The sequence below is a fragment of the Enoplosus armatus genome, chromosome 22 (assembly GCF_043641665.1).
Source record: "Enoplosus armatus isolate fEnoArm2 chromosome 22, fEnoArm2.hap1, whole genome shotgun sequence".
NCBI lineage: Eukaryota > Metazoa > Chordata > Actinopteri > Centrarchiformes > Enoplosidae > Enoplosus > Enoplosus armatus.
The window spans coordinates 3,244,796-3,269,113 of record NC_092201.1 but is presented as its reverse complement, the minus strand read 5'-3'; the positions used below and the strand labels follow the sequence as shown (position 1 = coordinate 3,269,113).

The following is a 24,318-nucleotide window of genomic DNA, read 5'->3' as shown; positions in this document are numbered from 1 at the left end:
TGACAAAATACTTGATAAATGTTTATCTGCCCTTTTTGAGTCAGTAAGGAATGTTTGACAAACTCCTGTATTGTGTGATTGACTAGTTATCACAGGGAGAGTCGGGGGTGTCAGAAAGTTGGCCTCTCAGCTGTGCTGCTTTGCAAAAGCCCTCGAAAATATCTGCACATAAAGCACAGATTTCTTTATCCTCCCTACAACATGAGACTGGTGTGTTTTTTCACGTTCACCCACTGGAGATTGTCAGCGGTAAAAAGAAAATCTCCGCTCAGTGTGAATTAAAGGGTCTGCAGGTCTGCAGGTCTGCGGCCACGCTCATGAAAACATTAATGTGACTGTTCTTATACTCGTCATCACAAAACCCAGTTTGATTTTGTGCACGTGTGCAGGAGTCAGCAGGTAAACTGAACTCTGGAAAAGCAAATCTGAAGTGATTTTTCTGCTTAGTTTGTGGGATGTTGAAAGGAAAACACAGATCTGTATCAGGGTGGGACGCTGCAGCACAGTGGACTCTCTGTGTGTGCATGTCAAGCGGTACAGTGTATGTTTGTTAGCTCTTATCTTGGATCCTGTCCTTATCCGGGCCCGACAATCTCAGCCTCAGATAGCGACCAACCGGGATTAGAGTTCACTGTAAATGACACACATTCATAGAGCCTGAACAGAGCAGCGACTTCACTGTCAGCAAAAATAAAACACAGACCTCCGACTGAAGTTAAACAATGATCCAAGAGCTCAAATGTCTGTTATGTTAGATTTTATATTTTTTATTTATTTAAATGAAACATTTGTTGAATATTATTATTTTAAACTGAGTGCAGATGAAGCCTGTATAGGAAGGAGAGAGGGGGAGAGCTTGTGTTGGCAGGATAAGAAAATCTTATCACGCCAATAAATCTGTTTGAATTGAATTAAACTCTGTGTGTGTGTGTGTGTGTGTGTGTGTGTGTGTGTGTGTTTGGCTGGTGACTCTATATCTCCCACGATTCTGTTATTGTGCTGACGTGGCAAAAACAGTTCATTTCAGCTCTGTGAGTCCAGGCCAGCTGCTTCCCCCTCATCCTGTTAGATTTTAAGTAATTCAATTCAGCATTCAGCGAAAAAAACAAAAAAAACAATATTATTTTTTCCTGAAAGGGCGATTTCCTCCAAATGACCCCACGCTCATAAAACGCCTGTCGGTCTGAGAGTATGAAGTGCACTTTGAGCTGGATATAAGTGTTCATGTCAGCCTAAAACAGTGAGTTTACTGAGGTGAGTTGAATTTAACCTGCTTCACCTCCCTGTTCGTGGTGGATTCAGGTGGATCATAATCTTCCCTTTTTTTTACATCCATCCTTTCTTGATATGAGCTCTTTATTGTTTTTCTCAGCTATCTTATCAGCAGAGTCATATAGTTTACAGGCCTACACCGGTGTAGTTTCCTTCTCACTGTCCCTATTTATAGCTAGCTACTATAGCTCATTTCACTATTTATGAAACCGTTTATGATTGTGATCAATAAATAGCACCTGCAAAGGTTACAGAACAAAGGTCTACAAACACGCCTGCTACTCTGTGAGGTTGAACTCTGGGCTGAATGCTAACATGCTCACAATGATAATGCTAACATGCAGATTCTAGACACGCATAATGTTTACCATGTTAGTTTAGTGTGTTAATTAGCACTAAACACATCTGAGGATGTTTTGAATGTCATTAGTTTTAGGACTCATCCTCTGGTGACTTTGAATATCTGGATCAAATGTCATGGCACTTTTGCTATTTTTAAATGCACGACTTTTATTAGTATTTCTGCACTTTTACTTAAGTAAAGCAGTACTTCTGAGTACACCACTGACTGCTTTTAAACTTTGTGTGACGTGTGTTTTCTCTTAACATCTGTATTTGCTGTTTTTGTGGGAGAATGTAAAATGTATGTACTGAAATGTACCATGGCAGATGTAGCCTGAACTTAAACGAGGAGGCTAAATGCTGTCCGACCCTCCCCGCCACTCCCACATTAACCATCAATAGCCGTGTATTTGCGCTCCCCCAGCTGCAGTGTAACCTGCGGGGCTGCGCCGTTTGAACTGAAGCCTGCATCACCTCCTCTCGCTGTCTGTCTGTGATTATGTGATACACCGAGGCTGCGAGTGATCCTCTGACGGCATTCCTCCACTCTTTGATCACGAGACACTCAGTGTTTTGTCTGTCAGGATGAAATACTGTGCCTCCAGGGGGGAAACACGGCACGCAGGGACACACTTTCACGCACAAATACACACAAAATAATGCCTATCGGCATCTGAAATCCAAAAATAAACTGCTTTCACCCAATTTGTGGATCAGTTTCAGAGTCCCTGAGGCAATGTGGAGTTCAGGTGGGATATTTAACACCTGAAACACCAAAACAAAGGAGACCACACACTCATCCTCACAGGTGTCACACAGTACTGTACTGTTTCCTCTTTCTGTATCTTGAAGCAGTGAATGTGCTTCTACTTAGCCTTTCAAGGCATGTGTGTGTGTGTGTGTGATGTTTACACCTTCAGGCTTTGGCTTTATTCTCTCCCGTATATTGTCGGTCTGAGTATTCCCAGACTTCTTCAAAGGGCTCTGATGCAACAGAGCGCCTTTTAAGCATCTGCAGCAGACAGTCACTTGTATTTTTTGCAGTGTTTAGCATTAAAATATACTTAAAGTACCAAAGTAAAAGTACTCAATATGCAGAATGGTCCGTTTCAGAATATCTATATTACATTATTGGATTTTAATTAGTGATGATACTGCTGAGTAGCTTAACCTATAATAATATAGCATATCTGTTTGCTGTGTGTTGTAAAGCCACTTTCCTTCATTTTAATTCAGATTTTAGGAAAATACCACATCCAGAAAATCTAATTACATTCCTCAAAGGAAACACAGTCACTGTTGGTTCCCACGTTTAAAGTTGTTTTAAAACACACACACACACACACACACACCCACCACTATCTCTACGCCTACTGCCTTTAAATTATAGAACACACACACACACACCTGCAGAAAAAGAAACACACACCCCTCTTACAAACACACACCTGTTCACGTGCACAAACGACACATCCATCAGTAAAATCTCTAGTTTCTGTCCCTCTCTCAGTGACACATGTTCACTGAGTGAGGTCATGGGAGCCTGAGGGGACATGGTGTTAACATCCCTCCTCTCTCTGCCTCTGTCCTTCTTGGTTTTCTAAATATGACACATTCCTTAAAGTTTGACCTTTCACCTTTGCTCACACAGCGTGACTTCTCACCCTCAACACTCATCTACCCACCCCCTCCCACTACACCAAAAACTTATCCCAAGCCCCTGAAGCCAAACTTAGCCACAGTCACTTTAACATATGCAGAGTTGTTCATTAATTGTAAAGAAATTGATCCGTCAAATTTCTGAAACAAAAGGTCCTTCGTTTTAGACAGATGTAGACAAAAGCATGCTTCTCACTTCAAGCTTTGCCAGCTAAAATTCTGGCTAGCTAGTTGTTGCTACCCAATGTTTTTTTTGGAGGGGTTTTATGAGGTAAGCCGCATTTTTCATAATCCTTTAATTTATCTGGAAATGTGTGCTTGTCATTAGACAGCACAGCTATTTGCTGCTGCACTGATGTGTGTTTTAATGCTAATTTTGATGGGCTACAACCAAGCTGTAGAATATCGTATGCATTTCGGTGCCATGGGAAAGTTTTAATCTTCAAATCTTCCTGCTGGACACTTGGTGCCTTCATGCTAACAGCCGGGGAGTTACAGTATAGTGTCTGCATGTTAGTTTCGACCTGTGCCTGCACAAGAATGTCAGTAATGTTTAACCAGACTGGCTCCGGGCCAAAGTGACTGGACAGCAGATTAACACCAGTGACCAAACACACACACATACAGCTCGGTGTGTGTGTGTGTGTGTGTGTGTGTGTGTGTGTGTGGCTCTCGGCCCAGTCTAGTGAAGGAATATTGAGACTGAGAGCGTTAAATACCACGTGTTTGAGAAACCTTGTCAGGGTTGATTTCACACGCTCCTACCTGGTCACATACAGCAGGTGTGTAATCAGCAGGCACTGAATCATCCACCTGAGTGGAAACGTCAGGTTACTAGGGCTCATAAAAGGTTTGACAACTCTGTCTACAAACCCTGAAATGTTCAGAATTACATGAATCAGTTTGCCAATTGAACCAAATAATTGATCACGGCTTGTGTCATCAGTGCTGTTCCCTTTTGATATGAACGACTGGGTGCAGTTTGATTGATGTTTGCATGAATATGTTGCAAATGTTAGAGACTAAACACTGTGTCAAAGGCATTTACAGTTTGTACGGGCTTAATGGTGTACAAACTTAAAAATCGCTGATTATAAGCACAAAATACTCGTGTTTATTAATATTTGACAGCTTCAGTCCAAAGGTAGCAACACTTTCCACCAGCTTTCAGACACCATTTGGCTAAAAATAACTAAAAATAAGGCAGAAAAGGTTAAAAGGATACAAATAAAATTCCAATTTGGTTAAAAAGACAAGTGTAAAAACACAAAAAGCATCAGTGTATGTGTTCAACTAAAGGTTTTTTAAGAGTGTATATGTCTGTTTGCCATCCTTCTGTATCACACTGGACAGTTTAGGGACAATATGGTGGCACGTCTGCTTATCTGCGTACTGTGTGTGTTTTGGATGCATCCCCACAGTATTTTAAAGGACAGGATGGTGGTTTGGCTGCCCCAGATGTGCCATATTTATTTTTGGTCCCTTTTCTAACCCCACTGGTTTTAAATTAGAGCCTGTCTGTCTAAAAATCTCCCAGCTTGTCCACTGGTCGTCCCCGGTACTGCTGCGTGTATGTGTGTGTGGGTTAGGCTTGATTTAGTGCAGATGTACCGTAGATTTCACCCTGCAGCCGAACCTGCTTTGCTGATGTTTTCTGGCCTTTTGTTCACAGCTGGGTGGGCTGTTATACGAACATATAATGTTTAAAATCTTTAACCCTGCATATAATAAGGTCCTGGAAGTAGCTGAAAACAGAAGGTGCACTACTTACACTCTTAATTGTCTCTGCGCTCAGTAATAGCTTACAGTTGTTGGCTCATGAAGGGGCGATATAAGAGACCACCCGCTGAAAACATGAGTAAAACTCTGATCCATTTTACGACCACATAAACTCAGCAGTTGGCCTGGTTGCTGCTCTACTGAACATACTGTACTACAGGGTTTCAGCATGTTTTTTTATTTCTTATGTATGCTGTATGACGACAGCATACAGGCGCTGTAGGTGCAGATCTGGAGACGCTCATGTTAAACCTCATTAGAAACACATTGAAAAAGGAAAAGGCTCCTGTGTATCACTGTAAACTTAGCTGCTGTATGTCTAAAAGAACAACAGCTAGCAGACTAAAAAGCATGAAATAAATAAAATGCTTTTGAATAATCTGTTCCTCATTTTTAGGCTGATTAGACTGATTTAACACACTGATACAGGCCTTTTTTAAAATGTAGACTACGTATCATAATATGAGTCTGCAGCCATGCTAGCAGCTCTGTGAAACTGTACTGGAGCTTAATGCTAATGTCAACATGCTAACATTCTAACAATGACAAAGCTAACACACTAATGTTTAACAGGTGTAATGTTTACCGTGTTCACCATCTTAGTTTAGTGTGTTAGCACGCTAACATTTGCTAATTAGCACTAAACAAAGTACAGCTGAGTCTGATGGGAAAGTCACTAGTTCAACAGGTATTTGAGAGTAGAATGAAAGTCGAGGGATCACTAAAGTCATTAGGCTTCATCCTCTGGAAACCATGAACGTTTGTGCAACATTTCATGGCAATCCATCCAATAGTTATTGGAATATTTCTGCCATCCACAGAGCCATGCAGGAAGCATGGCTTAAACCTAAGAAGAGTTGTTTGTGTTGTTTTATAACCTGCCTGCTCCACCCTGACAAGAGTAAGATTTGGGGGGAAATGAAATATATTGAATATTCGGTATCACTAGCTTCAATCCAAAACTATTGGTGGCGACCCTCAAAACCCACATTGCTCGAACACAATAATACATTTTATTACTGAGTATGTTTTGCTATAAAATCCTAGTCTTCTCTTTCTGTAAAAGGTTAACTGCATCTCTGCACCAAAAACCATGCCTTATGGTAAAACCACAACACACTGAGACTTCTCATTTGGGTTTGGCTGATTTTGTCCCGAGCCTCCCATTGTCCAGAGCAAACATTTGCATGACCCCAGAAAACATCTCAGATAAAGAGATTTATAGGCTTGGTATTTACAGTACTGTAGTTGTTAATATAGATAATATCATATTGTTTCAACTCTGCTGTCTGTTGGTTTCGATCTTGCAGTATTATTTGCAGAGGAAAACTGGACTGATGGTGAAATGGACATAGAAGCTGTCTCCTGTGAATACGAGCTTCTTCTTGCCTGTGGCCTCTTTTCAGGTTAATCTAGTGAATTAGAAGCATTTACAGAGACTGGAGACAAAGCAAACTGACCATTAACAAACACCTTGGGGGGGTCCAGCTAATTTTCACGGAGTAATCACATTCAAAAAGCAAGAACAAAAAAACAACCTTTTTTCTAGCCGGGGCGCTGTAGCTCTGTGCTCATTAAAACATTCACTGCAGGTAAAGACTGTTAAAGAATGAAATAAAAGTCACATTGTATTCATTAAAAAGAAATGGCTGGTAGTATAGTTATTGGCTTCTTGGTTGCTAATCCGTTAAAATTTTAAAAAAGATGTATGCAATGAAACATAACCTCCCACCAGCACAGAGACACACACCAACCACCGGCTTTAAGAGCTTCTGGAAATGTTAAAATGTCTGAAAAGGCATCTGCACATGTTCCACCCAATGAGAAGGGTGCGTACATTGGCCTTAGCAATTAAAAACACACATACACACACACAAAATGCGTCAGTCCAGCAGTGGCTGTTAAATGCCTTTGGTGTCTGTATTTTTAGTTTACTTGTTGCAAGCAGGGGCAGAAAAAGCATGTTGCAGAGGAAAAAGCTTAGAAAGCTAGCGTTAGTTTGCTGCCTGTTGACGGAGGTAAGACACTACATTTTACTTGCTGTTGCACCTTCAAAATATCTCTGTGTGTTTCAGGGTATTAATTAGAGCAGATATTTTTGAGCTGCTGAGGGCTGCTGCTCTGTAACTGACCTTTGACCTTTTATTTTAGGAATGCGGGTAACTTTATTCTTGTCTGTGGTGTGTTTTTCAAGCTTTGTTTTGAATTTACTGAGGTCTGAGGTGGCACGCCTCCACCGGTGAGGAGAAAGAAAGCAGCTCTCCTTTTGCCTCTGGGCACTTCAGATGTCAGCAGGAAGTGCTGAGGGGAAAAACTGCAAGCTTAAATCTGCACTGTTTCAGCATTAACGGAAACATGCTGAGATACAGCACTCTTTTGTAGATTGTTAAAGGATAAATCTGGTATTATTATATCATTGAGAGTTATGTTTTTATGAGAAATAATTTATTTATTCACTTTCTCGACTCAGGCCCACTTACTGTGCTAGCCAGTGGACGTTGGAGCTTTCAGTTGTATCACACAATCTTTATTAGCTCAGTTGTCATTAAGATGGATTTGTTGACATGCCAACAACCATGGATTGATCTCAATCTATCTCCATGATAACTGAGCAAACAACATCTGCTGACGAAGACTGTTATACTGTTGAAATGGACTGTGTTGGGATTATTTTGCCAAAGGTTTTTTCATGTGTCTGGTCTGTTTTCATTTGGTATTGTGTCTGTTAATGCTGTTTATAAGACAAAACAAAAGAAGGGAGCACTCACTGAAAGAACTAGCCATATTTACAAACTGGAAAGTGACCCAGTTTATATTCTACTATTGAGTAAGTCTCAATAAAACAATACAATATGCTTGAGTAGAAGTCCTTTACTTGAAAGATTACTGACAAGGAGGAAAATTACTGATGTAAAAAATATTATTACACAAGTTAATGCTGAGCTATTTTGGATTTGCATAATAAAACACACATCCCCTTTATTTTTCCCCCCCTCAGCTTTTTATCAGTTTATTAACAAATACAAAGAGTTTGCACTTTAAGGAAGAGGAAAGAGAACAACAATTAAGGTAAAGAAATCAGACACAAAATATTAACATATATACGACAGAGACAGAAAAAAAGAAAAGGAACAGAAGCAAGGCAAAAAAAGCAAAATAAATATACATGTTGACAGATATACAATTTTTTTTTAAATATATTTATTTTTTCTTTCAATTTTCCGTGCCAATCCCCATTATTTCATAGTTCTGTATCATCTGCAACATAAGCCATCTTCCACTCCACTCAAACTGCCCATCAAGGCGCTGATTGGCTGTCGAGTTGTATTGGGCGTGTCTTCGCTAACTGTCATACAGCTGATTGGTTGGCTGCAGTTGTAGCTCGTAGTGGGCGGGGCCTTACTGTAGTCTGGCTGTCACGGTCACACAGAGAAGTTGAAGCATACATTCAACAGTGTAACGGGATCGGCGTCGTGTAACCGGAGTTTTACGTGGGTTTTTTTTTTCGTTATCTCTTTCGAAATTGGCGAGTTATTAAAAGTTATTGGACCTCCTTTTTCTGGAACAACTGACAGTTACGTTTTCTTTTAAAAAAATGGAAACCTTTAAATGAGTCTGGGGCCATGCCGGTGGAGTAAAGCGAGTGTGTCTGACGGGAGAAGAGGAAGCAGGATTGGGACGCCGGAGAGAGGATTTCAAAGAGGAAATCATCCCATACTGAGCAAACATCGACTAATGCGAGCACAAACACACGGAGGCTTGTTTGGAGTTCGTTTCAAGCTAACAGCTGTTCAGTTTTTGGGGGGTTTTTGATGTGGCCGAATTTGAGTCGAGAGGTTTTCTCCGCAAATGACGTGGAATAGCACGATGAGCAGTGGATACAGTAGTTTGGAGGATGACTCCGAAGAGTACTTTTTCACGGCCAGGACCTCTTTCTTCAAAAAACCTTCGGGAAAAGTCACAGTGAATAAGGTAAACATGAGAACCATCAGCTTATTTCAAGACCTGTAAACTGTTTGTGTTTTGTAGAGGTGTAATTGTTGGGTAGACCAACTTTAAAAGTAATTCGCGGGGGGGCGTCTCTCAGAACTTCCTTCAGCAATCTGTCAAATCAATATTCCCTAGTTTATTAGCAAAAACGATTATGAAATAGAAATGAACGGAAGCCCATTTACATTTCGGTTGTACTCATGCTCGAGTTCGGCATACACAAGTATAAAAAAAACTGCACCCATTTAAATTAAATGAGCACTTTTGGAGTTGGTTCACCTGTTGTGTCTGTTACCCTCGCCCAACAAAATCCACCGTGGATGGAGCAGAGTCAGTTGAAAAGTTTAGATTTTGTATGTTCTCTGTGCCGAATTTAGCAGAGGACCCTAAAGAGTTGTAGAGTTGTAAATGTTTATGTTTTATCTTTGGAATTGTCTTGAATTAGGAAGCAGTAAATCGACAGAATTGTTCGGCAATTGTTGGAGCAAGTTAAAGGAATATTTGCATTTGCAACAACCAGTCTGTGGCTGTGGCTTAATCCCCTTTTGACAGTTTTGACAGGTTTAGCCTACATTGCTTAGAACAATTGGTGTAGAGTTTCCTCCCTGTTGCAGATAGTTGTATCAGTTATGGAGGTCTTTAAAACTGAGAATTGAAATGCAGGAAGAGAAAAATAAAAGGAGCGTTTTTAAGTTTAATGGGGTTTTACTCTTTCTCCTAAATTTGGTACATTTATTTTTGAATATGTAAGAATGAGACAGTGATCAGCAGACCAGTGGTTATAATCCCCAGGGACTCACATGAGCCTACAACAACCCCAACCTTGTGACCCATTTTAACAGAGTTTAAACAACCCTCAATAAAATTATGCTTTTCCAACCTAGATTTAGTTTGTGAAGTCTGTCCTTGCCTGCAGACTGAGAGAATTAGGTCTAGACTGAGCATTGGATTGAGTTAAAACCGAAGACATTCAGCTTTATCATGTCTGGAACTCAAAAAATTAGGTCACTCGTCAGGTCCTTGACTAAATGCTGGCCTGCTACAGTCTTCAACTGGCACTCACTCACACTCATCCACTTGTACACACACATACATGCGTTCACGCACATGCTCACAGTATCTCAGACGGTCTTGGAAACACAGCCGGTTTGTTCCACGCGTTCAAACCCCAGCAGACTGTAACAGAATTGAGCTATTCTTCTTCTCTGCCCACTTAATGTGACATGGGTTGCCTGCAGATTCTGCAGCAATGCATGGCCCTTCACTTTACCATAACAGGCCCTCAACACTGGTCCTCATTCCTCATGGCAGTGTGTGTGGAGTGGATGCACAATGTGGCCCATACAGCGCTGCAGGAGAGGTTGTGACCTGTGGTGTCTTAAACTGTGGCTCCAGACCTGAAATGGGACCCTGGCTCCTGTATGGTGGTTTCCCACATGCCAACAGTAATTACAACTAGAGAAGGGACGTGTCCTTTGGGAAAAATGTGTGGGACTGCAGTACGAAATTACTGGTTTTGTATCGGAAAAATAGAAGGTTATTGTGCGAGTCGATGTGTATTTATGTTTACCACTGAGTTGCACTTGTATGAAGGCTGTAATGGATTAGCCAAAATACTGGAGCTGGCTAAGGCTTGGAAATTTCGAGAATGTGGTAACTGTAGTGGAGCTGGCAGTGTAATCTGCATGAAACTGAAACTGTTGTGTCAGCAAACACCAGTATACAAACTGTGACTAGTGTTCATTTAAAGATGTCAAAGTGGAAGAAGACACAACTTTCAAACAAGATGTTAACATAAGGGTTTCCAACTGGCCAGGGGTCAGGGGGAGTCCATCCGCGGTCTTTAATGTGTAGTTGCTGGTGTGATCCTCACTCTTAAATACCACTAACAACATCCTGTCTGTCCATGACATGAAGGCTAAAGCGCAAGTTTGTGTGCTTTGTCTCTCGTTGCCAACGGTGTAACACCGGCACCCTGGCAACATTTAAAAAACATGTTGACATTACTACAGAAAAAGGGACGACTAAATGAGATTTCAGTTGGACTTTAATTACAGTGGCTCCCAGGAGAGAGGAGACATTTCTCATTAAGGCACCAGGCTGTAGTCTTTGTGGGGAAGTGGAGTTTAATAAGCTGGAGTGTAAATAAAGAGACAGAGAGAAACACAAAGACAGGCAGACTGATGGGTGATGAAGTGATTCTGGATGGTCAAACAGGGAAATGAGATGTGACAGTCTGACCAGAAAGAGGATTTATCGCTATATCCTACACGCACACACACACACACACACACACACACACATTCTCCATTCTCACCCCCACTCATCCACCTTTTCAGTGTGTGAATGGTGGTTCTGTTGGGAAATGTCACGCTGACCAGTGGGTCTGTGTGTCTCATGAAAAAATGCTCGAGGGTAATCCCACCCAACCCCCAGCACACACACACACACACACACACACACACACACACACACACACACACACACACACACACCCTGGACAGCTAAAGCGGCTCATCTTCAATTCAAATCGTCCTCACAGACTGTAGGGCTTACTGTGGTTTATTCATCATCTTTCAGACGTGATGTTTGGAGCTCATGGCCATGTTGCCGTAGAAACACTCCTGCTGACAACAAGAACAACAACAATAAAATGTATTTACTTAGCACTTATTTTAAACAGGCTGTAGACAGTACTTTACATTACCACAGAAATAGCCAAATATCCTTCCATTCATGCGTCAGTTTTATGTCTCGCTCAGGGTGTCGACAGTGTTACTTTAGGCAAACACACACATTCTCAATTTTACACCTATGGGTTATTTAGAGTTTCCGATTTAAGTGCTGCAAGTGGATTGAAAATAAATAAAAGACGGGACTCCAAAAAACAAAATGAAAACGAAAGTCATTGCTGCAACAATTAGTGAGTTTTTGTATGGAGTCTGGTATTGTGTCCATCATGTTCTCATGAGCACACAGGCACCTACAACTAGATTATATAGAAATTGTGTTATATTTCAAAGCCGTTTTATTTATTTTTACCAAAAGAATATTTAGCTAATGAGCCCACATTGGGGCACTAAATATTATTCTAATGGGCAGTTGAATAAATGTCTTGGTTGTACAGATGTGTTTTTCTGTGTGTCACACAACAGCATGGTGCAGAACATTTAATGTAGTTTGCTCTGACAGTGCTTGTGTTGTGCCGGTGTAATGGATGAACGTCAGCAGTTAGTTCTTCACTTAGCAGTGTCTGCTGACCCTGAATAAGTTAATATATGGTAGTGTAGGATATCAAGCTGTCCCTAATTGGAGCTGGTTCCAATGGCTTTCCAATAAGAAACATAGATTTTGAAGTTTGGACTCGCTCTCTCTGTCTACATTACATTTTTATACATTTGTCAATATACCTGCTTAGTATTTAAATCATGGCGGTTTAAAACTAGTGCTCAAAAGTGTGGCTGAGGTTTGCAAAAGTCAGTTGTGGTACAGTAAAATGTAATCACTCTGCAAAAATAGTTTGGTTTGTCTATCAAGAATATCCTGCAGCCTGGTACAAGATATATATTCTGTATTTTTGATGTCCCAAGTTGTCGTCATAAAGCTCCTGAATCACGTAATTGTAAAGACGGTAAACAACCGCATGGAAACTTTTATCTGATAATTTGTGATTTAAAACATAATTTTATTCATGCAAAGTTTGTAGACGGCCACTTGTGTTTAGGTAACATTTGTAGAAAATCATGTTCATATTCCTCTAAACAGCACTCGGTTCTTTTATTCAATATACCACTTTAAAAAGATTCAGTTGAAACCTTCAGCTTGAGCATTAAGCCCGTCACTCTCTCACTGCATCAGCCGTACCGCTCCGAAATGCTGAATTCCCAGCCTTTAAATCAGCTTATGATTTCAGCGGCAGTATTACACGACAGCATTAATGTTCTGTCCATCACTGCTGTGTCACAGATTCATGAGAAGGAAATCTGTATGTGACAATCTGGAAAAGGAAGTGGTATTTCCTCACAAGTGTGTCCGTTTTAAACAGGACAACTGTTCCCAGTAACAGAGATTATTAAGTACAGGCTTTCAAATGAGTTGGAGCTGACTGACATCATAGTGTTCAGTGATATTGTGAGGTTGTTTGTTGTTCCTCCCCCACTTCTGACCTTTCACTCCCACAGCTGATAGATTTATGGTGCGATACTCTTACCTGGCCGCGCCCTGCAGCCCTCAGAGGTGTATTTCCCATTACTTTCCTTTCTGCTTGTATGCAGACATATTGACATTCATTTCATGCATCCAGTTTGACTCCTGATTACTTTATCACTGCTCTCATTTTTTTATTATCAGAATTTCTTTGGAAACCCCTCACACATTAAAGTGAGGTCATTCTCCACCGTCGAGCCAAGATTTCAACTTCCTTATCTGTTACTGTGGGAAAAGTACCTCGTGGTTTTTATCTCCAAGGGCAACTGACAGACAGATGGACTGCCACAGTGGTAGACAGATACAGATCTCTCACTCAGTAAACTGGCAGCTTATTGTTTGAGCAAACTTGTCACCACATTGTGCAGACTTTTTTATATTCTTTTACCTGTAAACTGGAACTGTTCATCATACACCATTTGAGCATTTCTTGTGTGTTTGTCATTTATTTTTTATTTCTTATTGCAGCCGTTCCTAAGATGTCTAGGTCAACCAAAAACTTTTGATATTAATTTAATTACTTTTAGAAAGAAAAATAACTTGTATCATTAACATGTTTTAAGTCCAAGTTACTCAAACCATTTGGTAGATTTTTATCAGAGTGAAGAATACTTGTATATTGACGTAGTGTTAAGTCGTTCCTTGGTCTGGATGGAAGAGCCACTAAAACAGCATTACCAACATTTAAAGTCCCTAAAAACGTAAAAGAAAATCTTAAGAATATCTCCATAACATTAAATATTTATGAGTAAATAAGCAACAATCTCTCATTTTAGCCAAAGTCCTGCGAGTAGCTTCTACATCGCCATGCTAAAGGTCTTTCATAGACGACTAGTGTATAAGTGATAAATTAAACAGTAAATATACAACCAAAGAAGCTACAGTAGAGGGACAACGTTGACTTATTTTTATCCAAACGCCAGCTTTGTTAAATCTGTCCTTTCTCACATTCTCCCCCTCTAGATTTCCTTCCTCTGTCTGTCCACCCTCACCCCCTGTTCTCGCCTCCTCACCCCTCCATCCCCCTTCTCTCCTCCCTTCATCCTGGTTCCTCCCCCATTGTATGTCACTTCCTGGTTGTTCTCAGCTCTCCATCCTGTTCTCTCAGCACCAACAAGGCCACCCAGGTCTTGTTGGTGTTTAGTAACTAAGGCCATGCTGATTCTGCTGAAGTAGATTATATGTAGAATTGCTCTTGTTTCTGTAACTGAACTCTTCTTGAATTTAATTATTGTTGTTTCAAATCAACATTTACGTTTGTGAAGCTATTTTGGCCCAATCAAAACATTTTTTAATTCAGCTTTTACAAAATAAAAACACAAATTTGAGATAACGTCTGTATTTGATCACATGTATTACGTAAATCTGGTGTTTCCCTCCAGGAAAGTGTTTAGCAGAAGCCCCTCAGATCCTGACACATCTTGTTTCATGGTCAATTTATTTAGTAGATAACGACCTTAACATTAGCCACACTTACTAATACTGGAGAGGCCAGATCACTTTGTCTTTTTTTTAAATCAAAACAATGACAAATGTGTTTAATTTGCAGGTGTTTGATTAATTGATTAATCGCTGCAGCTCCTTACATTTCTAAATTCACCTCGTGGGAACTGTTTTGTGCTGCCAGTGTTTTATACAGTTTTTGTTTCCTTTGAAAACCGAGCTCATCTTTTCACCTTTGACAGGATCTGGTGACATGACACATTACACATATTTCTATTGTTATGTTTGATCCAGGAAACTGTATCCCACCACGAAGGCATTAACCTCCTTCTTCTCACTTTGTCACGTGTTTTTTCTGCTGCCACCACTTCTGTTTTCAAAACCTGATTCCTGACTGAAAACGGCGTCACACTCCGGACACAGTTTCTGCTCCTGTTGCTCTTGATGTTATAATTAAGTAAACGTTTGGCAGCAGGTTTATCTTGGCAGCAGCCTTCTGTCTGATACTGTACGTTGAAGTTTGAGTCTGAGTTGAGCTGTCCTTGGCCGTCTTTGAACCTTACTAAAGACTATTAGGCCTCATCCACTGATGCAGATTAAACTGATGACCCACTGAGCATTGCACCTCTTTAAAGGCTGCAAATTAAGTCCTTATTTTCCTTAAACAATACTTAATGTGGGGGGATACAGTTACACGATGCAGCAGTCCATCTGTTTATTGACAACAATGAGAGCAAAAGAGGATTTCACAAGAGTCTTTAGTCTGATTATAGCTTCCTCAGCGAGAGGCCACAGGTTGTCGGTCGTCTGGGAGATCGAGCATCATGTGAGTGACTGCGTGTCTTATGTGAATTACAGTTGTTTTAAAGCTCTTTCAGTCAACCTTTACAGTGTTTAGACTCACAACACTGCCATGCCAACCATAAACACAGGAGTTAGTGTTTGAGATCTCAGTCTCTTTAATGTTTGCATGTGGTTTCCATGAAGGCCTTACTGATTGCACCACAAGAAACTTGATCAACCAGTTGCTGAAAGTTGGTGCCAGACTGACAAATGTGTTTAGAAACAGAACATTAACTTGGCAGCTTCAGCCACCTCCGATATGATAGTGAACTTATTTCCTACAAGAACACGTTTAGCGAATGTGTTTCCTTTTGTTGTTCTTAGTTTTTCCACCACTTTAGTCCAGACTGAAATATCTCAACAACTATTGGATAGATTTGGTGATCCCTTCACTTTTCATTTAGCGCCATCATCAGGTCAAAGTATAAATTTGTCTAATAAATTGGTTTATGACCTGCTAAACTAATGATATTCCCAACAGCCAATGCTAATTACAAGTGTTGGCATGCTAACACTAAACTAAGATGGTCAACATGCTAAACATTATAGCTGCTAAACATCAGCAGGTTAGCATTGTTATTGTGTTAGCATGCTGATGTTAGCATTTAGCTCAAAACAACACTGCACAATTGCATAGAGCTGCTAGCATGGCTGCTAAAGTCTGCGCAGGCGAAATGTAAGTGAGTCTTGTTTCTGCAGGAACAAATGTGTTGCTGTTTTTTTTGTTAAAGAAAAGTCCCTCTCGTGTTGGACGATATTACTCAGCAACAAAAACTTTTCCTTGACCCGCCATAATAAGTCTGACTTTCATTTTGAGTGTTAGTGTCCCTTCAGGTGCAAGTGCTGCTTCACAAGCTTTTACACAGTGACAGAAATAACATTGACAAGGGCCCCCTTCCTACTTCACTGCGTTGTAAATACTTTACAGTAGCTATCAAATTGAAACTATCCACAGCTTCAACAAAAAACCCTGAAAACATCAGTCAATCTTAATGTATGAGCCACCACAGATGTGTGTGTGTTCAGTGACCTGTTGCAGTTTAGTTTTTTGAAGTATGGTCTCTGTTGACCGTCTGCAGGTTACATAAAGCTTTTTATGAGACTCTCCTGCGCTCTGCTTTTCCAAAGGAAACACGAGTGGAATTGTTCTTAACTGTTCGGCCCTCGCTATCTCTTCAAACAGAGCCGGAGTGCTTTTATTCCTGGAAACACACACACACACACACACACACACACTCCTCTAACACTGCACTGGGCTGCGTTGTATAATAAGATAAATCTGCCTTTGAGAGGAACCACCTGCGTCATGGAGAATATGAGGTGTTTGTCAGGACTCTGTGTGTGCCAGAGAGAAAAGGGAAAGATGGAAAGAGTGTAGATCTATAGATCTATAGATCTGTAAGATACAGTGCATTGGCCTGTAATGGCTTTGCAATAAAAAAATACCATCCAGTCTATGTCTTCTACCTCTGATAAAAAGGTATTTTAATGTAGATTTTATCGATATTTTGTACTGGTGGTTTATGGTAAATCAGATTTTGTGATTATTTGCTTGCCTACAGGAATATTTTCATCTTTTTTATCGTCTTCCTCTCATTCTTCTCTAGTTGTAGTTATTACAAACACTCTTTCAAAGCGGTCTCCACACTGAGATATAGGTTTTATTGAGAAACACTAACTGAAAACGTATAAAACTGATAATTCCATTTCTTTTCATCTGACATGAAAATTACATCAGGATTCATGACACAAAAGACATTAGTTGGCAAAACAATCTCATAAAAACCTCAGTTTGATAACTGTCACATGGTCTTCCTCACCAGATGTAGCTTTCTGAGACATTTCATACATTCAATCAATCTTTAATCTCATCTTTAAAGCCAGTATGGACAAGAAGTCCTCAGAAAAAGCTCCAGAACAGCTACTAAATGGACCTTGTGGTGAGGTTGTTTTGTCGTCTGCTGTTTTCAAGCTCAAAAATTAGCTTTTAACCTCAAGATGATGGTGATTCAGTGCTGAAACTATTGGTTGATTTAGAATTTCGTCTATTGAAAGTAAATTAATCACAGCTTTTAGTCTTAAATTACGTATCAAACATACAAATTGACTTCTTCAAGCTGCTTTTCTGTTTCATTTCATTGTAAATTTCACTATTTTCAGGCACTTCGTAGACTAAACGATACAGTCAGACAAATTAATCAACAGTGAAAATAACCATTAGTTTCAGCACTGCAATAATTGTCTGTATCTACTTGGTCACAGCTTATGAAGCTTGTCGACAGTGATGAATCACGCCACCAGCTGCCTTAAAACAGACTCTGTACTGTAACTCTGAACAGGTGGTCAAGTGGTTTTTAAACCCTCCCCGTCCCCCTTCTCCTACTGCCCCACTTCACTTTACCTCTCTGTGGAGAAGCTGACCACCTGTAGCACCACATTACAAGGTCAAAAGGCACCAGATGGGGCTGAAATCTCTTTTTAACAGCAAACCTTATGTATTCTTAATACTGTTTTTTTATTTTCTGCCCCTTCTACTTTTTGTTTGAATGTATTTACTATGTACTTGCATTTTCACAGCCTCCAAATGCAGAAACATGCTGTTACTGCTTATTACAGTACACATTATATATCGCTAACATCAAGGATTGGTATCTGGGTACTTCCTCCAAATCTAAAACCTGATCCCAAAGTGTATGACCCACATGTAACATGAAGCAAAGGCATAATCCTCGTAAAAGGATGTATAAAAAAACGATTTATTCCTCAGAATAATTTCTCTCTTGTTCAGTAAAAGCAGTAGATTAATCGTCCTGCTGTTAAAGTTTAGGAGTTTCAAATTTGCGGCTGAAAATGTGTAATTATTTATGTCTGCTTGTAGGAAAGAGAGAGGGCCTTTCTGCCCTGCCTTCTCTGTGTTTATATGATCCGTAATGAAGCATGTGTTGGTCGGCCTCTGTAAGCTCTTCTGTCACATACCGGTCTTCAGTCAGAAGCTCATCTGGGAGCAGTTTAGACCGGCTGTGATCTCCGGGGGCCGCCATTATCAGCAAACCACAGCGCCCTTTGAGGCGGTATGCCGCTCCCTTTGATGTGCAAAGGAGAAAGTGAGAGTCAAATGATGATAAATGAGACGGCAGGTTTACAGAAAGTGTTTGTCGATGTGTTGAAGACCACCTTCCCTGAAGGAGTTTGGAGGTTTTCATCATGAGGAGGGCCATGTTTGGAGAGTTAGTGTTGTGGTTCAGTGGAGGTCAGAGGTGGCTGTTTTTGGAAATGCTGAAGGTTAAGGTGTGAATGTAATGTCAATTTCTCTGCATAAGCAACATTTGCTGCTTAATTTAACGTGGTATTGAGTAGAGGTAGACCTGTAAATTTGCCCACAGATATTGGCTGATTGGCTGCTCAGTAATTATAACAATTTGCTAATTGATTAAGTAATTAGTGAGTAAATATTCACCTGTTTGCTTTTTATTCTGCTTTTCTTGTACAGCTAGAGCATCATGTTATATATTTATCAATCATGTTGTATGTTTGCTCGAGGCTACAGTGTCTCTTCAACCTTGTTTTTATTTTTAACATAATTTGGAAGTCTCTCGTTCTGACAACATAACTTATCATGGCATAACGAGTTTGTTTTAATGAGACTTGTCGGCTTTGTGAATAATAATAATAATAACATGAAAAATATTTTGTTAATTTCAAAAGGATCTTGCGCTGCTGTAGTTTTCTAAGTGGTAAACTGAATATTTGGGTTTTTTTGGACTGTCGGTTGTACAAAACAAGCAATTTGAATATGTCAACTTGTGTTCTGGGCATCTTTTGCTGTGTTTTGATGACTTTATAATTGTATGTGACAGCCTCAAAGTCTCAAATATCGATATCAATGGAGGTGCTCTGCTGCTGAACAGTGGAATCAGTAATCATTGTAACGTGAAACAGTGTTATTGGTCTGTTAGTGCCGTAGGTGACATTCCTCTCACTCCTCTCGTCACACCTTAACATGCCTAATGTTGGGTTCACACGTAATGATGGTGCATAGACTCACAGACTTGCATGCCAAATAAACCATCATGCGGTGCGTCATTAGTTGTTTCATGTGACACTTAAAATGGAGCAACAATCCACACACACACACACACACACACACACACACACACACACACACACACACAGTTTGAACAAAAACCTTCAAGGTCTGCGGGTTCTGAATGTGCTGTCTGATCATTAAGTCGATGTGTGTGGTGGTTTTGAACATTAGGATTTGGCTCATGGTTGTTGAATATCACAGTCTGTGTTTTGGCTAGCTTGATGTGGGAAAATGTGTGTGTGTGTGGGAGTGTTCAGGCTCTTTTAAAGGGATTTTCCACTGTAGCAGAGGTGAAGGGGCTCGCCTGGCTAGAGTGACATTATAGTCATCATGACACACACACACACAGCAGCACATCTCACAGGTATTGTTTCCCTTGTTTCCATTATCAGGCTGCATACAGACACACCTGCCTTTCACATCCTCGTTGTGTCCATTGTGTCACAGCAGGGACTAGTAGTACTGTGATACCACGTTGTGTAATTTAAGACTCATTTCTACTTTTTCACGAGCTATGAATACTCCAGAATACCCGGCGTAAAATATGGGATTATTAAAAGCAAGCTGTTGACTTAGTTTGTGTAATTTCTTTCACTTTTCTGTGGGAAGTGTGATGTTGAAACAGCAAAATGATATGAGGATACAAGAGAGAAAACATTGTTGTTCTTGTATTCTCAAGTAAAGTTTTTGCCAGAGAAAAGGTCATGTTGTGCCATTTCAAAACATTTCACGTTCTGCCACACACTGTCTGACTTGGTATATTAGCTTTCAAGCTAATCTTTTTCAACTTCAGCTGTGCTTTGAGCTGAATGCTAACATTAGCATGGCAACATGTATGTTGAGAACTTTTGGATGATATATTCATGTATATACTCCATATTTGGCATCTAACATTTAGCATGTCAGCGTGTTAATGTGTATTTGGCTATCAAGTTCACATGTACAGTTAGAATGCTAACGTGATGAATAAATATATTGAGTTTACTGTAACGTAAGACAATGAAAAACAGAAAATCCACACATTTGAGAAGCGGGAAACGTTGGTTTTTACTTGAAAATGTACATGAATAACTGAACTTATAGTTGTTGAGGTGTGTCAATGTGATACGTATCTATATCTATATAGTTGTCATGTAGGAGGAGTGTCAGACCGAGTGGGGGTCATTTAGTAATAAAGTTGTCAGATATGACTGATGGTGACTGGCTCGTTGTGCTGTTGCTTCATATCTGACTCATGGAGGCCGTTGAGGGGATTTGTCTGCTTTATCTGTTTGTTTTTGCTGGATTCATTTAAACTACATTTAGTCTTTTTGTGGCTTCCTAAAACCACCTCATTAAATCAACTCTAACGAAGCTGAGTTTTGACTTGAGAGTTGATGATGTAAGACTTTCAGGATCGTAGTGTTGCAGTTCTGTAACAAACATTAATCTTATGAAGTAATTTTAGTGTCAGCGAGTTTTTAAGCGAGGTTTCTTGAGCCATCTGCTCAGGCATGTGTGTGCATGTATGTGACGTCCTCAATGTCCTATTCTGCTCATTATTAGGTCTACAAATATCTGTAAATAATGTGTATTTACAAGGTGTGAGTTTAGAAACAACACACCTCTATTCTTTAACTGCCCTGCGTTCGCTGTCTTCCTCCAAGGTCACGACCATGAAGTTTCACAATCTCAACCCACACATGCTTACTCACTACTCACACACACACACACACACACACACACACACACACACACCTCTTTGTTGCTCAATTCTTCTTGTGTTTACAAAATACTTTTTTTTCCCACCTTTTACTGTTTGGATTAAGCAATCTTTTGACTTCAGGAACAACTGTAAATCAAACATGAACTGTACGTGTGTGTGCATGGATATATATATGTGTGTGTGTGTGTGTGTGAGGGCTCGGGCTAAGCAGTGTGTTTGCCCAGTGTGTAGCTGCTCTAATGAAAGCCATTTGTCAGTCTAATGAGAGCATTTCACAGCAGGCAGTTAGCAGTTTAGACAGCGGCTCCGGTGGGAGCTGACGGTCAACATGTTGGACAGCATCATGTTTTTAATGTTATATTTATCTCCAAAGCAACCGAGTTAACTGCATGACTAGTAGCAAGAGGCAGCTCGGGACATTTGAAATGGTTTTAATTCATGTTCTTAATATTTCCTCCTCCTTCTCTCTTTTCACATCCTCATTGTTTTCTTCAACCTTTTCTTACTTTTGTTCCTTCTCCTCGTTCTTGTTGTTTTTTCTCTTCCTTCCTCATCCTTCTTCTTCCTTCTTCTAATTCTGCTCCTACATCCCCTTTTTTCTTCTCTGCTTGTGTCTTCTTCCCCTTTTCACTCTTCCTCTCCTCCCCGTCTTACTTCTTTATCCTCGTCTTTGTAGCTGTTGGTAAAGGTCTTGCTTGATGGAGTGAGCTCCATCTCTGGGTGGTCCCTCCAAACAGACTCCTTGTGGTCTCCTCCCAGAGAGCTGAACCAGAACTGTGTGTCCTGTACTCGGCCGTCCATGTTGTGCTTGCTGAACCACTCTGGAAACAGTACTGCGGTGTGATGTCAGTAGTCCACTTTGGTTCACATCATTGTGTTGAACCCGGTCCTCTTGTCTCTATGTGGTCCAGCTAGTTTAGTCTGCAGGTTTCACTTCTCTGTTTGCAAAGACAATAGCGTAACTTTCTACTTCTCTTCCTTTCTGAAGAAAAAGCGTTACTAATATTGAAATATGAGAGTAAGAATTTTTTGAAGATAAACATTTTTGGAAAGGATTAGAGGATGTGGGGGTGGTATATCCAAATTACGTACTTGTTATTTGAAGATTATTTCATGCACTTTGGGTTTAGTTAAGTTTTCCACAGGTTTGTTTTTGGATTTGCCCAAAAATGTTGAACCTGTGAAGACCTCTACATAAAATGTGATAAATAAAGAGGCAGGATGTTTTATAGTTAAACCCAAAAGATGTCATTGTCAAAGATGACTTTGAAGATAAAATAAAGCAGTAAATTTTAAAGTTTAATGTTTTAAATATTAAAATATCAACTAAAGTGCAAGTATAGCAAGAAAATATTAAACTTGAATCATGAAACAAACATACTTAAAATACACAAAAATGCAAGCAAAGATTTATATATTGTAATTTCTTTCACATTCCAATATTCTGATAAGCCAATATCGGCCCTGCTGATATATTGATACTGATCATTATCAATTCTATTCAAAGTATAAGTATTTGCTCTTTTCTTTCTTGAATCTTGAATTTTATTAACTCTACCTGTATTTTCACAACAAATAATTGGCTAGTAGTAGTGTTTTAACTGCTGTTTTATATTAAAAACAATTTAAATAAGACAGAGACGCCTTCAAACCAAAAACACAGGTATCTGCATCAGCCTTAAAGCCCTGGCAGCCACTCAGTTTATAGAAAATGGACAGCGGTGGTTACTGAATAGCTTATATGGTAGTTGGCACTGCGATGGAGAGATCTTTAAAAGGCTTTAACAAGGCTGCACTGTGTCTATTGTAGCGTCCATTAACTCCACTTAAGAAGAAGAGTGTCCATTGTGTCCATTAGCTGAGGATTGTCCATTATATAGGAAAGGTGCGAGCACTTCCACTTGTACAGCACATCTATGTGGCGTGGTTCGTGCATGTGTTTGTACCCATTAGTGCAGGAATGCTGGGAGGAAAGGTGTGACCGATCTCAACTTCCCCCCATGGACTCAACAGGAAGTAACATAGAGGGGGGGGGGGAGGAAAATGGACACAAGGAAAAACAGAGAAAGTCGATCCAATATGGATTAAAAATGACACCAGAGATTCCATGAAGGCTGCTTATATTCAAGGACTTGCAGACAGACTCTTTTGGTAGAGGAACTGGCTTCCAAAAACTCATTTAATTGAAACTGATTTTCAAGGACGTTTTCTAGAAAGAAGCAAGTCATTTGGCAGTAATTATAGGTACAATAGAGACAGTGTTCAGCTAATTAAAACACTTTCGGTTTCTCTAGTTCAGTATTAAAATGTGATTAATCAGTGCAGATTTAGGTATACAATTCAACATATATTAGAAAGTACAGTTTCCAATAATAAGTGAATGATCAACCAGAAACTATTTTCTTAAGCCAAAATGTTCTCCAAAGTCAGGTTTTACTGAATAATTTGGGGTTTTGGACTGTTGACATTTGAAAATGTCAACTTATTATATTTCACTATTTTCTAATATTTCATTAACCAAACTGAAAGAATAATTGTCAATCAAATATTGGAAGTAGGTTTAACTCACAGCTAGCTAAATAACGAAATGTATCTCTATTTTCTGTATTTTAGTACCAAATTAGACCTTAAAGAACTCTATATATAATATATATTGTTACCGAAGATTTTGTCAAAATAATAAAAAAGGACGGTTGACTAATTGGAGGAACATGTCAGACTGGCAGGGGACCAGTATAATATAACCAGTATAATCCCGTGTTAATGTTTTGCTAAATGAAATGACCTTTACTTTGGTCATTTCAAACATGAGCACAGCTTAGAGGACGACATGAGGAAGTAAACACAGGGACAGAAATAAAACGTCTTTCTTGTCCCTTTTTAAAATGTAGGTTAGATTCAGCCAAACCACAGTGTTTAGTCTGCCTGTTGCAGCACACACATAACACACAAACACACACAGTCCACGCTTTAGGGTCTATTTAGCCGAGCT

General features: G+C 39.8%; 1 protein-coding gene across 3 annotated transcripts in view; it reads left to right on the top strand.

The window, feature by feature from the left end:
- The window catches only part of rassf3 (Ras association domain family member 3), a 55,084-nt gene that overhangs the window by 18,696 nt on the left and 12,070 nt on the right, over nt 1–24,318 (top strand). Inside the window, exons 1-2 of one of the 3 annotated variants that reach the window (XM_070929083.1) lie at nt 8,588–9,015; nt 17,419–17,430. The exons of 1 other annotated variant lie outside the window; for it this stretch is intronic. In XM_070929083.1, the coding sequence (XP_070785184.1) occupies nt 8,902–9,015; nt 17,419–17,430 (126 nt within the window). In that variant the 5' untranslated portion in view covers nt 8,588–8,901. Of the gene's footprint in view, nt 1–8,587; nt 9,025–17,418; nt 17,431–24,318 lie in introns of those variants that run through there. One more of the 3 variants, XM_070929082.1, reaches the window with a different exon arrangement.